The sequence below is a fragment of the Ostrinia nubilalis genome, chromosome 27 (genome assembly GCF_963855985.1).
Source record: "Ostrinia nubilalis chromosome 27, ilOstNubi1.1, whole genome shotgun sequence".
Classification (NCBI taxonomy): Eukaryota; Metazoa; Arthropoda; class Insecta; order Lepidoptera; family Crambidae; genus Ostrinia; species Ostrinia nubilalis.
In genome coordinates this window covers 5,528,308-5,545,660 of record NC_087114.1, presented here as the reverse complement: position 1 = coordinate 5,545,660, position 17,353 = coordinate 5,528,308, and the positions used below count along the sequence as shown (strand labels likewise).

Below are 17,353 nucleotides of genomic sequence, written 5' to 3'. Positions count from 1 at the left end.
CTGTATATGTAGTTTTTAAGGCAAAATAAAATAATAAAATAAAAAAGATACATTTTTATGAACATTTTGAATGAAAGTTAATTCAAAACTCTCTACTTACTTACGGGCCTTTCTATGTTTAAAAAAATATTCCATATATTTACACGTAATTTTTATAGATAAACATTTAAATAATACTAATAACCCAACCTACTATGTCACTCTACGTTTCATCAAAATTAAATCATACTTTTCGAACTCTATCTTTACGAGTACATTTGTTTAATAGCTCAACTCCCAAGTCACTGTGGTCAAATTGATAAAAAGAAATGTCTACCCATCCCGCTTCATCATACATCTGTCCTTTACAATTTCTCATTTCACCGTTCACTTGTTTAGCAAGTTGCTGCGAACAACTGTGACCGAGTTCTTACTGGTTACGCGCTTCCATATTTTTCAATCTTAACCCAAAAACTTAAGGTTCAATTTGGATTCTTGGAGAAAGTACGATGGAACTCTTTCACAGTAAAACACCATCGGCAATATGTATGTTTCTTATTTTACAGAGTTAAGTTGGTCAGTCGGCTAGTGGGTTCCTTGCCGTGACAGTAGACGGTCGCCTCCACTTCGAAGCTAAGAAATACGCGAAAAATGCCTAAGAAACCCTTCAGAAGTCGTCACTAAAAAGAACCTTTTTCAAAAAAAACATGTGTGCTACTGGCCGTTTTTAGAATTAAAAAGTTGAATTTAGCGCGGGAAGAGAAACGTCAAAATGACAGTTCAAAGGTGGATGTCAAGATCACTGTGTGAAGTGAAATTTTTATTTGTTTTGTTTGTGTTGTTATCGCTCTTGGACAATTATTGCCGCGGCGAAGAATATGATAGAGGTAAGTTATTTTTTTCCTTGTTAACATTTTTTTTTCTAAATTCTTTTAGGCAAAGGAATAAAACTAAACATTTATAATCAATTGATCTGTCCATCTTTTTCTCTAACGGGACAAATCTCGCAGTTGACTCTAAAGTAGATTAAGGGGACAAAATAAATAGCTAGTTGATTTGTTTAACAAGTTTATCAAGGATTGGTAATTGACAACTCCATATATGTCAATATAGATACGGAAGTTAGTGTTTATAATAATAACTCATTATTATCATGACACTATCTTCTATGGATGGTAGAAATATATTTCTTTACTTTATTAGGTATCCATATTAACACCACTATGGCCTAGTGGTTAGACAGCTGGACTCTATAAATATTAAGGTCCTAGATTCTAATCCCATGAGGGACATTATAAATTAAAAAATGGCTGCTTGATTGCCTAGTTTAGTGTTAACAACAAAATGCCTGTAATGTGTTACCATAGGGGACTAAAAAATTCTGGATTGATGGTGAAAACGGGCATGACTGTACTAAAATAATGTTAGGTATCATAATTAATTATCAGAGGGCAATTTTAAAGCTTTCTATTAGTTAGTTATTTAGCCATATTTGATGCTTTTGGCATAAACGATACGAAAGTAACATTTTGACATTTATCTTCTGAAAACTCGCCTGAAAAAAGAAGAAAAAATAGAGTTCAATCCCTGAATATCTCAAAGTCTACAAGTCTCTAATATAGACCCAATCAATTTAATTTCACTAGAAATCATCTAGAAATCAAAGTTTTCACAACAACCTTCTCCAAATCCGTTCATCCGTATCCTATAAATTCTTCAGAACATTTACAAATGCTATTGTTATACTTATGAATCACGTATTTTCTAGCGATTCCATAATATTGTGATAACTGTATAGAATGCACGATTGAACGGAATTCTTCAAGATATGCGTATAAGAAACGCGTTAACAATATCATAACAGCTTCCGAGTGGTGTTAAAACGATATCGTTGTGAAGCGACGTTATGTTGTGCTATCATTTTATCATCATACTAGCTGTGCCCGCGACTTCGTTTGCGTGAAAATAGTTTGATTAATATTTCCCGTTTTTCAAAGTCAAAGTCAAAATTTATTTATTTGTTTAGACTAATAACTTACAAATCGTCATTTTGCTCTTTTGCTACATTTTTCTTTACTACTCCGTACGCCCTTATTGGCTGTAGGGTGATGTTACATAGCCTAAAGCCTTCCTCGATAAATGGGCTATCCAACAAAAAGATAATTTTTCAAATCCGCCAGTAGTTCCTGATATTAGCGCGTTCTAGCAAACGAAGAACTCTTCAGGTTTAGGTATAATACTAAGCATAGATCAGATAATGGCAGTCCATAACTTAAAAGACTCAGGTGAGAACGATCTTCCGATCTTTTTACTACCACTACCGTCCTTTTGAGGGTGCTGCTCCATTGGGCAAGAGAGCATTCTGCACTACTTGGGAGTAGTTTTAAGCTGGTTTTAGAGTCACGTTGACGCACGCTGACCGTCAGCGCTGACAGCCGAAATGTATGAAGCGTTGGCGCCGAGCGATCAGCGCGTCTCAGGAACGTTCCCTTCAATTACATACATATTGATCTGTCAGCGCCGACGATCAGCAAATGGTCAGCGCGATTCTAAAACCAGCCTTAACATCATACATCATCCTCATTGGTATCAGTGTCGAACTACCTAGTCTGGACTTGCCGAGGGTAGGTAGTTCAAACCCCCTCGCCACTGGACTGTCCTACTGTCTCCAGGGAACCTGTGGTAAGGCTTTGGTTGCAATTCCACAGTTCCTTCTCACTTTAAGGCGAATGACAAAGCTTCTTCTTATTCGTTTCGCTTGGCAAGATCAGTCGTGGTCGTACTTACCTACTGTATGTATTAGTGAAACCGCTCGTGAAGCAAATATAATGCAAAAACTTACTAATTACAATATTTCATTTAGTGTTCCACCAGGGAAAACCTTTAAAACAGAACATCTGAGAGTCAACACACTAACCACAGAGCCACTGTTAGAATAATAATTATTATTGACGGGATTGCTACCTTACTTACCTTACTTTCGAGTTTCCGATATTATTACGGAGCCACTGTTACTTTGCAATAACTGATAATTTTATTTATCTTTGGACGAGTTTCTACTATTTTTATAACATGATTATGTCTTAATTATACAGCTTAATTGGCTTTTATTACACAAATATTAACGTTAAGTTACTTCAAGAGTAAATAATTGAAGAAATAGTCCATTTTATGAAATCATAACAATGATTGTGTTGCAAACACAAAATGCAATAGACTCGAATGAGTGAATCTCGAAAAAACAATAAAAACAGTTCTATCTTATTTCTAATTGTTTATACTAATATTTGTAAATGCGAATTGAATCTGTTTGTTTGGTACGTTTTTTCACTAGAACCGGTGTATCAATATTGATGTAATTCGGTATAGATATTGATTGGACCTTAATGTATGAAATAATAAAGGATTTTTTGGCATAGCAACAGCAGCGTGTAAAATAACGGACGAAAGTTAGATATAATAATCATAAGTCAACTTGTAGATAAATTCATTATCTTTCGGTAGAAAAGAGTGTTATTTGGTACTTCAATTTCAAATTTCAAATTCATTTATTTCAAAGAAATACACGACCATTTGATGTTTGTTGTATTTATTAAAATATTTTGAAGTAGAACCATATCTTTGAACTCTACCTATGTTCTTCTGATTAATTTCATTGCGGGTCCAATGACAGTTTAACTTTCCTCGGGACAAACTTGGCCTTCATTGTTTGGGTTGAAGGCAGTTAAGCTGTAGATCCAGGCTACACAGGAGTCGCAGCGGTGGGAACCAGAGATGGGAATAGTTCCGTGTACATGCTATTTCACACACAATATCTGATACAGAAAAATTATGCAGGCAAAGCCACAGATGTGCACTAGTTAATATAAAAAGTGAACTGATTCCGTGGTCTACTAGACCAAACGTACTTTCACACTAACCGCAAGTAGTTATAGAATATCCCCTGCGGTTTAATATAGAAAAGTAGGCAGAAAACGCGAAATTGTTAGCAAAAAATTAAGCACAACTATAGCAAACAGGTTGTAGTAAGCCACAGGTCGGCCTACTGACCAAAATTGAAAGTGAAGACGGTATAACATCCAATGGTGATAAATCTCTACCATAGATTTATAGACTAAGAGCTAGTGAACGCCAGACCTACGTCATTTACGGGCATTGGTTAGAAGTTGTTTCTTCATCAGCCAAATAGTTTTGACAGTTCCAATTCCTTGCCAGAGAGTTCAGTTTTTAGGATAGCTGCCAAAGCCACGATGACCCAAACTTCTTGATCCACCAAAATTCTAACCTATATTGGGACTATTGGGAGCATAAGCTGACAAATTTTGAGCTTTTATAAAATGACGTAGGTCTGGCGTTCACCAGCTCTTAGTCTATTAATAAAGCTCAGAAGCTTAGATAGATAGTAAGTGCACGAAAAGTGAGGCAACTTATAGTGGACCATTCCAACCAAAACTGAAACTTTTCCAAGTAACGATTGTTAATATTATGACGTCCAGTTAACTGCTAGATTAGAAAAAAATAACGAAAAACAGTTTAAAGATTACATACTTTATTTTCATAATAATTAATATTTAAATATTAAGTGAACAAATTGTTATTTAGATTAGTTTAGGTACTTTGATTTGCTTATAATTAAAAGATAATCTTTATGTAAACAAATAAACGGGTGATATTGACACAATTGACAGACATTTATTTAATTCATAATAATAATCCCGTATATTTATAATTGCTACTTAAAATCAAATCAACTGTACGTTTATTATTGACTATTGACTATTTACCAACTGCACCAGGAAGAGGGTTATGTTTTTTAAAAGTACATAAACACAAATTATTTAATGAAAACGGAAACTGTTTTATTTGTATTGGCATGGGTGTGTATAATTATTTATATTATGTATAAGTAGCATTACTTAATTTATATCAGTTAAGTTCCAATTGTAGATTAAATTAAAATAATATATAACAATATCCAGAGATGTAGGACACAATGTAGGACGTCTACCCACAAGGTGGACCGACGACCTCATAAAGGTAGCAGGAAGGCGCTGGATGCAAGCCGCCACCAACCGGCCATTGTGAAAATCATTGGGGGAGGCCTATGTTCAGCATGGACGTCCTATATCTGAAATGATGATGATGATGATGACTCATAGATGTACTCGTATAATAATATTATTATTTAATAATATTAAGTCTTTAAATCTTCAGCTTTTTCTTCTTATATGAAAAAATATCAGCTAATTTATATTATTAAGACTCCGAACAATCTTTTAATTTCACCCATTTGTTAACTAAATAACCTAATTATTTAAGCAAGCGTGTGTTTAAACTCAAGTTAATTAAGATCATAATCGCACAAATGAACTAGATCATCAGTTCACCGCGTTCATCTAAGGAATGCCATCACTTTCTCTTCACGGACCATTGGACGGACGGTCCTTAGTATTTTTGTTTATATGTCAAAGTAAAATTTTAAACTCCGTCAGTTTATAATATAACGCGCGAGATTGTAAACTAATGGTGATTAATTCACAATTTTACAGTGATATAATTTGTACTCATTTATTAATATCATAATAAAAGAAGAAAGATTTGTATTTTTCTATGTTTGATACGAGTAAACTCAAAAATTACTAAACCGATTTCGAAAATTCTTTCACCATTAGAATGTTAAATTATTCCTTAATAACATAGGCTATTAAAAAATTGAAATTCTTGCGGTTGAAGCCGCGGGTAAAGGTTTCTGTAATGTATAAAATAAGTATGTTATTCCGTTATCAAGTCACCAATACCATACAAGCTCAGCTTAGTTGTCAGCTACGTTATTTAATCAATTTATTTATAATTCCTTGATTACTATAATTATATTATAATTAATGAATTTCTAATCTGACTGAATGACAGTTATTTTACATGCAAATATTATTTAATTTCCTACATAAACTCTTTCGGAGTAACGACATCCTCTTTTCTCAAGATTTCACTCTGTTATGAGCGAACTCCATCGAGTTTTGTTTAATACTTTAATAGACTGTTATTATACCATTTTCACAGGAAGAAAACTTGAGTTGCATTGAAAATTTATAAGTTTTCTTCTTAAGAAAATTACCTGTCTTGGAAACGCTTATCAAATCTTAAATCAGTTGTGGGTTCGATTCCCATATAGAGCAAATGGCAGGGTGATAAACACAAGCATTTATCTGGATATTTAAGTACTCGTATGTAGGGACATTTACGATACATATTAAACTACTAACTACATACACAATACACATCACATACATATACATTAAAATCTAAATATTATGTAGGTATATAACTCAAAGGTGACTGACTGATTGACAGACATAGTGATCTATCAACGCACAGCCCAAACCACTGGTCGGATCTGTCTGAAATTTGGCATGCAGGTAGATGTTATGACGTAGGCATCCGCTAAGAAAGGATTTTACGAAATTCCACCCCTAAGGGGGTAAAACGGGATCCACGCGTACGAAGTCGCGGGCGGCCGCTAGTAAAGTATAAGATTATAGTGTAGAAAATGCCATTTTAAAAATTGCGCATAAAATAAGTAAAGCATGATTTAAAGCTAAGGTAAAAATACATATTAAATTCTTTGGACTCTACTAGTCCTAAAAACCATGATATTTCTTTACAAAATCACAATTTCTCACATCCTACGTGGATAATAAAATAATGTGCCAGGAACAAAATTACATCAAAACTGCAAATAAATCTTGTCATCAAAAAAGCTTACAATTTCAGCAAAATTACATTAAAACTCTTAACAAAAACTTCAAAAAAAGCTTACAATTCGCTGCAACAAGATCCTTAAAAATAAAAAAGCTTAAACAAAAGACTTTCATGCCGTCCGTCACGTTTTAAAGCTTTCGCGGCCGAACTTTAAGCTCGTTCCTTATTTGTGGCAAGTCCGACCGGTCGGCAAATATACCTGTTCCCAAGGAACTGACCTGGTTCGATTTGGGTAGGGCTGGTAGGCTTTTAAGGTTTCGAAAGCACGTATTTTAAAGTAAACTTTATTTTATTTACTCCTAGGACAACGAACAAGACTTAGGACTTTGTAGGTACCCTTTATTTCACGGTATCATAAATGTTCATATTCACATTCATTTATTTATTGCATCACAAGTATGTATGTACAGTAAGGTCTTATAAAATATGTTAGGTAAACATATGGGCCCTGCAAGGGCATTGCAATTTTACTCTTATTTACAATAGCAATCAAATAAATGTTATGCTGATTACACTGGATTAATAAAGGTCGTTCTAATTACTCTAAAAATAGTGATAAAATGAAAATCAGTACAGTGAGTTTGTAAGTGATCTATTATTATGATCTTCGAACGTTTGCACGTGTGATTAGAATTTTAACTACAACTTCGTTTCTTAATAAATGTACCTATAATATCCAAAATTACTTATCATTACCATTACATAGTATAAAACAAAGTCGCTTACCGCTGTCTGATCCAATGTACTTAGGTACGCTTGATCTTTAAAACTACGCAACGGATTTTGATGCGGTTTAATAGATAGAGCGATTCAGGAGAAAGACACTGATAATTTTAAGGTTTCCAATGTGATGTCATAAATAAAAACATTTTTTGCGCTCAAAATTGCTTATTTAGTAATAAAAGACAAAAATGGCAGTACCTACCTTTTTTAATTTCCGGCCATTAGGCTTTGTCCAGCAGTGGACGTCATTTAGCTGAAAAGAAAGAAAGAAAGAAAATGCTTTGTTTAAATATTCCGTGCTTTTACTAATAATTATTTTCATTTATAGTAATGTCTGTTAGTTTTCTCTTAATTATTTAAGATTTTAAACAAACGTTGTTAGTTTAAATAAGTGACTTCCAATCAATTTGGCTTCCATATTGTTAGCTGTTATTTTAAATTGGTTTTAGTTTTTAAATTATGCAAATACTAAATCGAATTGAAAGACTTTGATTTATATTAGTTTACTTTCTTCGAGGAAATTAGGAATCAATAGTAATTTCCTTCACCCAGTGGAAATGCGAATTACAATAATTATTATAATAATACAGGAAAATTATAACTATCATGATATTATTATATTCAATTCGATAGAAATTCAGTTTGTCACATATCGTTATAAAATAGCCTATATTTTATTCTTATAAATAAACAATAGTTGGTTTTTGCCTGTAATACAAGAAACATCCTCAAACACTTTAACATTTACAATATTACATTAATAGGATATTAAATACTGATTGTCTTTCCTCCAATATTTATGACATTTAATTTTGATTAATAGAAATCAATAGGTACCAACCTGTTGATTTTTAATACATACTCGTATAGTTCTTGCAACTCACGAAGGCGAGTGAGCTTTACTTGTGCGTGTACACACGGCCACACTGTTAACTATCCATTTCCGTTTTTGTTCTCACTTTCATCAAATGATGATTCTTTGCGATAGAACGAGACGACATGACTGGCAATGGATAGTTAACACTGTTGCCGATGCACATAACGATAGTGTAATGTCTATTAAAAGACATTGGACAGAGAAATTCATCATAAGAACATTAAAAAATAGGGCCTCATGGGCATAATTCAATATCATCATCATCATTTCAGCCACAGGACGTCCACTGCTGAACATAGGCCTCCCCCAATGACTTCCACATCGAACATCCAGCGCTTTCCTGCTACCTTTATGAGGTCGTAGTTCCACCTCGTGGGTGGACGTCCACGCTACGTTTTCCGGTATGTAGCCTCCACACCAGAACCTTGCTGCCCAATTCAATTACGGAACCCTAAAATACTTTTCCCCATTTCTTTTTGTAATTTCTTTTGTCAACCCTAAACCATTCAAGATTCTTTAAAACAGAGATATCAAGTTGAAAGTTATAATGCTTGGTGTACAGACGACGATACATCAAAGTAAACACTGTGGCATCTTTGTACTTACAATAGAGTTGATTTTGCAACGATTTTTTATAGCTGGACTTCTAAACCGGTTTTAATTGAGTTTATATGTCATGTAACTCATAAAATTCAACTTTATAATCGTTTATTACATTATTACATTTAATTAGTCAAAACTAACCAGCTTGAAAATAAAAGTGTGAATCTACATTTTTAAACACCAATTTTTCAGTAATCGAAAGTGATGTCCCGAATATCGAATTATATTGAAGAAATTACATTTAATTTATGGCTTAACATTTTAATATATTAAAACGTTAAAGTTACTTAGTGTTTTAATTTATTGTACAAAATAGCACTTTATTTCAAGCATTAGTTATTTAGTTTAATATGTTGTAGCAGTATAATAAATATTTTAAAACTGCTAGGTTAATTTTCAATGCTAAAATAGCTAAAACATTGAACTTACTTAAAAATACCATAAATAAAAAATAAAAAAACTTATGCTGAGATGCACCAGCTAACTTTAACGGTAACTATGACGATAACCGGTGATTTTTGTATGAAGTTTCACAGATTTTTGACGTTTGTCAAAGTTAAAGTAAGATGGTGCAACCCAGCAGCCTAAGATACAAATTTGATTTACAATGTAAGTAAGTATTTATTAAAATATACAGTTCAAAGAATCATAAAAATTGACCTCACTTTTAACTGTGGATCCTTAAATCAAAGTGATTAATTTTGGGTCGAAACGCTTTATTACCTCTTTAGAAGTACAACGGTCCAACGTAGTGTTGTTTGGGCACTGTCCCTTCATTGCGGGACGTCTTCAAGACTCTTGATTTATCTCTACGATTTGATTAACAAAATAAATGACAAATACTCGTAATATAGCGAGGTATTTATTAAGTTTTTTTTTAATACGAGTATGTATTATCAATACTATCAACAGTGATTATTTATAATATTTTAAACTTAATAAAACATATTTTAAATTTTTATTACAAAATGATCACTTATATTCTTCAAAATCTTTTTAAAATGGTAAATAAGATATTTACTCTCCCGACGTTTCAATGCATTTTGTTGCAGAACTCCCGTGAAGTGATAATTTTATAGTGACTGTTTTAAGTGAACTTGGACTCAGCTTGCAGTTTTGTCCCATTTGAGGCAGTTTAGTTTCGAAGTAGTGGGGTGCTTGAATACATGATTTACGTAAACATTTATGTTATGCTTCAATTAGCAAATACAGCATTTGTTTCCAGAGTTTTGTTCCATATTAGAAAATATTACAACAAAATTACATGCAGTGTCCCGCATAAAAAACTGATCCGTTCGAATTTGGAATACAGTCCTGTCCGATCCGGTTTGGCGGATTCTGCAGTACTGGGACAAGCTCTTAGACGCTACACGTTAAAGTTAAGCTGTCCCGAAGTGCAGTGCGCGTACGCATCCCTATTTACAACGGAATTTCTTTCCTTCTCAGAATCTTATCTCCAGATTTGGAGACGGTGAATCATGGGTGCATTGTACTTGTTTAAGTAATGTGCATTTTGTAATGAATATTTTGTGTTTAATCGTTTTTTAACAGATATAGAGCTGTTAATGATCTAAATGATGTAGGTATTTTTGTAGTTTAGTGTGTTAGTTACCAAAAAGTCCTTGAGAAGTAAATTAAGGCCATCAACAGGATGGCCACCCTTGGTCAAAACCACTTTTGATCGCAAAAATCAGTCAAAATTGGTTTTGACTGGTGCTCTTAGTCAATATCACTTTTGACTGATTTTTGCGGTCAAAAGTGGTTTTGACCGATGAGTTTTGACTGTAACATGTAAAGAAATGTGAAAAAAACCGTATTTTTTAAATAGTTTAAGTAATACATTATGTACCTTTCCAAATAAATAACTGTTAGAGGCCGGTAGATCTATTCTCATAAATAAAACACCGAATACTTAACTTTCACACTTTATTGCCTTATTTTAAATACAATTCATCACTTAGCACAAAAGCGCGGGGAGTCGTCACCGCGCGTCCTTTTTTATAATGTTTGATCCTCGTGGCTCGTGTGACATTGACATTACGTCAATGTCACTATGACAACAGCTCATTGGCCACAACGATACCGTTATTTTAACGTTTTAGATTTTTCACAATTAACAATACTTTAAATGACCGGATGATGAAAACAGTCAGCGTTCTGTTCTGTTTTGATTATTCCATGTTGCAAGAACCGATCGATTTCTTTCAAATATCGATTATGCGATTGATATTTTATAAATCTACGCACTTAATCGAGAATCGATCGAACTTTCTAATAGAAGAAAGTAAGTCCCCATGGATACACGTGATCCTATTACTAATGTCGCTAATATTACTTTCTATATCCAATCTGTGCTGCAGTTATTTTAACTGTTACGTTTATTATTTAGTTGAGCTAAGTTTTCTTGTAAGAGTTCCCGCAGACTAAGGCTGATTTGCACCATCTTACTTTATTTATTTATTATTAGCTTTAACAAACGTCAAAAATCTGCCAAACTCCATACAAAAAACCATGGAATTGTTATAGTTACGGTTAAAGTAAGGTGGTGCAACTCAACCTAAGTGCAAATTTTTGGTTTGGTCGGGCCGACAAAAATCAGTATGAACAATTAATGATACTTTAGCATGACAAGGCGTTTTATCCACAAAAGGTGGGCAGGTGACCTCATAAATGTAGCAGGAAGGCGCTGGATGCAGGCCGCTACCAACCGGCCAATTTAAAAAAATCTAAGAAATCATTGAGGGAGATCTATGTTCAGCAATGGACGTCCTGTGGCTGAAATGGTGATGAAAATTACTTAAAAAAAAACAGTGCTTACTCACGTCCATTAATCCATTATGAACACAGTAAAAGTTCACACTCCAATCTATCACCTCACATCATCTACTTTAATAAACTTAATTAATTATCAGCTGAAACATACATTATTAATGAAACTCGATTGATGATCAGCCTAACGGTCATTGGTATGAAATGCATACTAATCAGTGCTGTGCACGCGAGCGTATGCAAAGCATCCTTACTATGTTGTAAGTGTTATGACTACGGTACATGACACTCTATACGATGCAATAGTTATAGGCTCGAGCACGGAGTCGCATTTCTTTAAACAATCTCAATAGTAGGTTAATTGTAATCGAGCTATAATAAAAATAAGGAAATCATGTTTTCCTATTTAACAAGCGGAAATTCTTGGACTTCATCTCATCTGATGATCGGGCAAAAGTGGTGGAAGCGAGCTTTACCCAAAATTCTCAACTACGGAACTGGTTATCTTACCTCCAGTTGCCGAAACACGACAATGCTGATAAAATGTTGACAATGTTGTCACCAATGGGAATCGAACTCAGTACCTACCTCTTCTTAAAATGAGACGTTTGCAGCGATGACGTTGATCTGCCACGATTGTAACTTAAGACTTTAGCGACTGTCTAAGAAGTCAAAGTTCTCCGAACTATTTGGTCTCATAGAGCTGCGAAGTTTTTTGGATTTGAACCTCCTGGATGCAGGAAAAAAATCCTTTGCTATCCCTCACATCTACCAATGAACCTCCAAGTAAACAGACCACTTTGGTCCTGATAGAACATGACCCCCGGCCCGCCGTAGCGAGTTACGGTCTGCTCCATGCCGCTGCTCAGTCAGCTCTGATAAATCAGAGGACTCCGAAAGCGACCCTCCAAAGAATGGGCCCTACCAAACACCCCCAGGAACAGCTGTAGTCAGGCCCCTCTTTCCCACTGGGCACTTTGGGCACGTGCCCAGGGCCCCGCGACCGAGGGGGCCCCCATCTGCTAATAAGACCTTTTTCCAGATGATAAGGAAGGTCCCCCCTTAATCCTTAAATGCCCATGGCCCCTAGTAGGTTAAAGACGGTCCTGCCTGTAGTTTACAAAGATGTCCTCTGCATCGTGGCCTGTCAAATGCCTAAATGTTAAAAATATAAACCACTTTGCGTACCACTATCTAGCCTGACCTTGAAGTACGTATTACGCTCAGCTCAAACTAAACGGTAGAAAGCGAGTGGGTGGCCGAAAGTGAAAACGCTTTGGAATTGTATTCAGAAAATGGTTTTCTATGGTACGAGTAAGGTCCCTTTTCTAAAAACTCGTATTACGAAATTACACTCAACTCTACCTACAACTAATGTAGGTAACGCCCGTATCCAAACATTACTATGAGGTCTCACAGTGCGCGTGGACGTACAGGGTGACACACGAACCAATCACAGAGCTTTGCTTGAGCAAGCATCGTTTGTGAATAAGGGCGTAAGTGTCAAAATTTAAAGGATGCTTCTACAAGTACTTGTAAAACTATTGGACTGAATTTGATGAAACCAAAGCGGTAACAGTATCTTCGGAATATTTTCGAACCCCCTACTTTTCTTATTTTTAAACCGGCAGACAGTTGTGACTGAGTTTGTTTCGGCGCTTCTTCTCAGCACTTGCCAAATTTAGAGTATGCGCACACCGTTGATTTCTAGTTGGCCGATAGTTGTGCCCGATTTTAATTTGTATAAAGAATCGGCCAAATTGAATCGGCGTAGTGTGCGCACTCCCATACATGCCCACTGATCAACTGCCCGACTAAACTATCGGCCGACGAAAAATCAACGGTGTGCGCCTACTCTTAATGTTTGTTTCGAAGCGCTGGTAGAGAAAAAACTAAAAAAATAAGGAGACATAATGCAATTGACGATTATTTTGTAATTTGTAAGAACTAATCTAATAATCCTAAACAAATAAAGATAGTTATTATTTCTTAGCATTTAGAGTCGCTTCTCAAACTAAATTCTAAAAAGCTTGAAAAAATCGAACTGCCTGAGGCGTTATCTAATCGTAGCTCAGATGAAAGAGCAGTCGCCCGGCAAGCGAAAGGTCGTGGGTTCGATTCCCGCTTTAGGCAGTTAGATTTTGTCAAGTTATTCAAATAAAGACAGATTTGATTTTGATTGGAGAAGAGATGGTGTTTTCTCATAATTATTTCCGAACCGAAGCTGAGCAGAGAGATGATTTTAGAATTTAACTAGCGGCCGCCCGCGACTTCGTACGCGTGGATCCCATTTTACCCCCTTCATCTATCTTACGCGGTTTAGATTTTTTCATACAAATGTTTTTTCCCGCTAACTCCCGTTCCCGTGGGAATTTTGCAATATCCTGTTGTATGTAACTAAGCTTTAAATTTACTAAGATACCTGCATGCCAAATTTCAAGCGTCTAATTTAAGCGGTTTCGATTTTTCATACAAAAGGATTTTCCCGCTAATTCCCATTCCCGTGGGAATTCCTAAGTATCCTATAACCTGCCCAGGAGTACGAAGAATAATTGTACCAAATTTCGTTAAAATCCGTCGAGTACTTTTTGTTTCTATAAGGAACATACAGACGTACAGACAGACAGACAGACAGACAAAAATTTTACTGATTGCATTTTTGGCATCAGTATCGATCACTAATCACCCCCTGATAGTTATTTTGGAAATATATTTCATGTACAGAATTGACCTCTCTACAGATTTATTATAAGTATAGATTAAAAAATAAAGAGCCTAATCATTAATCCAAAGAGGCATAACTAAAAAAGGTTCTACCAGTAAAAGTTATTTATTTAACCACTCCTAACCTCGTTAAGTGTGTACACCGCTCTAAGATGTCCATCCATTCAAGTTTTTGTATGAATCGTAACGACTTTGGCCCAGATTCGTTGGGCGAGTCCATTTTTGAGGTCAACACACAGGTTCACGTTATATCATTCTGTTCGTGTAGACGAATTTAGATAGTTAATGATTTTATTGGACTGGTGCTAAAGTAATTAAAGATAAATGTTATGATTATATTATTTTTAAGTATGAAGCCTTTTTGGGAATGCTACGCTCGGTGTTTCTTTACGAGATCGAATCGGAAATGAGGAGATTCGTAAATGAACTGAAGTCGCTGACATAGCCCGATAGATCAGCAAGCTGAAGTGGCAATGGGCAGGGCACATAGCACGCAGAACTGACGGCCGATGGGGCAACAAGGTTCTGGAATTTAGGCGTACCAGCAAGCGTAGAGAAAGACGTCCACCCACAAGGTGGAAAGAAAGACGACCTCATAAAGGTAACAGAAATTCGTTGATGCAGGCCTTTACCAACAAGGCAATCGGGAAATCATTGGAGGTTTCCTTTGTTCAGCATCCTGAAATGATGTCCGTTAAGTCAACAAAGATTAAGGTGCTGAGGTGGCTCTGTTTTATACCTACTGCCGGAATCAACATATATTTTTGCCATCATCATCATTTCAGTTATAGGATCATAAAGGTACGGGACTATTCCCGCCTCTCGTTCCCACCGCTGCAACTCCTGTGTAGCCAGGATCTACAGATTGATCACCAAAGAAAAACCATCAAAGGTAGCAGGAAGGCGCTGGATGCGCGCCACCAACCGGCCAACGGGAAATCATTGGGGGAGGCCTATGTTCAGCAGTGGACATTATATTTTGTACCTATCTAAAGTTATACAAGACTTTGCATGTTCACGTTTGTCTAGCAAATTTAACATTGCATAGAAAGAACAAAGTCAGACACACCAAATCAAACAATTTCATCGTATTGCTAACATTTAATTAAGTGTAGTTTTCTCTTTCTAACTTTCACTATACGGCACGACCCAGTATAGCTTGCTCTGTTTGGCGCGATGACACTGTAAAAGTGTAAACAAACCGATTTTTATATAGATACAATGAAATTATAGTTATGAATGAGATTAGTATGCGTGAAAAATTGACGTTGAATAAGTAAAAAAAAAGTTATAGTCATAGGAAGTCGAACCTTAACTTCAAACTCCTCCTATACTCTTCTGATTAATTTCGTTGCGGGTCCAATGACAGTTTAACTTTCCCCCGGGACAAACTTGACCTTCATTGGTTGGGTTATTGGCGGTCAAGCTGTATATCCTGGCTACGCAGGAGTTGCAGCGGTGGGAACGAGAGGTGGGAATAGTCACTTTAAACCCATAGGAAGCTCCCGATTGAGCAAGTCAGTTTTATAAAAGTTATTAAATCAACAATAAACTACTGAAAAAATTTCTCGTAGTCTCTATCTTAAAAATTATCACTTTATAAGTAAACAAAAGAAAATCAATAAAAAACTTACCTACCCCTCTCTACACTTTAAAAACAAAAGAAAGCTGATGCATAAAATTACTACTAAAAAGAATCCTCGTATACCTAGTTTCTATCTTAAAAATTATCACCTTAAAAACAATAGAAAATCAATATAAGTCAAGAAACTCACCTACCTAGTGTCTAGACTTTAAAAACAAAAGAAAGCTGATGCATAAAATTAACAGCAAAACTAGGCTTTATAAACAAAGGGTGTGTTCACATGTGTTTTATAATGGTCCCACGTGATACTTAGCGGTAAAAGAGATGCTACCTGCGTGAGAGCTGACGCATTTTACATTGTTGTTACGCAGTTTTTCTTTCTTTTCCGTAAACGAACCAAAGTCGCTGACATAGCCCGACGGATTAGCAAGCTGAAGTGGCAATGGGCAGGGCACATAGTACGCAGAACTGACGGCCGATGGGGCAGAAAGGTTCTGGAATGGAGGCCGCGTACCGGAAAACGCAGCGTGGGACGTCCACCTACAAGGTGGACCGACGACATCGTAAAGGTAGCAGGGAAGCGCTGGACGCAGACCGCTGCCAATCGATCAACATGGAAAGCATTGGGGGAGGCCTATGTTCAGCAGTGGACGTCCTATGGCTGAAATGATGATGATGACGCAGTTTTTCTACTAAGTAACAATACGATAGCAACGTAAAAGAGTCACAAAAAATATTTTTAATATTGCAACTGCAACCTAATTCAAACTCTACAATAGAATCGAACCATGAAGTTATTATAATAGAGCAACAACCACGAGCTGTCAAACGAAACCGATTTTGGATGACACTGGATGTCATTTGTGTGTCAGTGGTCAGGTTTTTTCACTGTTTCCAATAATAATAATCAATCACAGAACCAGTTACCACTTATCTGAAGCACTATTTCTCATAAACATCGACGATTTTACTCACGTAAAATCTGAAAAAATCTCACGAGTTCAAAATTTCAGCGTGCCTATAAGTGCTAACAAACTGTCAAATTTTAATAGATTCAAAATCGGTTTTGTTTGACGGCATCACGCATCTCTTTTTCAACCGACTTCAAAAAAGGAGGAGGTTTATGTACACTAGCTCGCTCAGTTCTTTATTGCTCTATTCCGCTAGGTATAATAAATAACTTTATGAATCGAACAAGCCTAAATACGTCCATAGACAAGTTTCATAAGTTTGAGATTTGACCAATTTTAGTTAATAATTTCTATAGAAAAGTTTCATGGGTTTTTAAATATGACTTGTTTGATTCGTCTTATGTTTATCTGATTCTAACCTCT

The 17,353-nt window shown here is 35.6% G+C and overlaps 1 protein-coding gene across 1 annotated transcript in view; it reads left to right on the top strand.

Moving 5' to 3' along the window:
• Positions 1–572: 572 nt before the first annotated feature.
• The window catches only part of LOC135084993 (serine protease filzig), a 55,370-nt gene continuing 38,589 nt past the window's right edge, over positions 573–17,353 (top strand). The window contains exon 1 of the mRNA XM_063979754.1: positions 573–866. Within this exon, the coding sequence (XP_063835824.1) occupies positions 752–866 (115 nt within the window). The 5' untranslated portion in view covers positions 573–751. The remainder of the gene's footprint in view (positions 867–17,353) is intronic.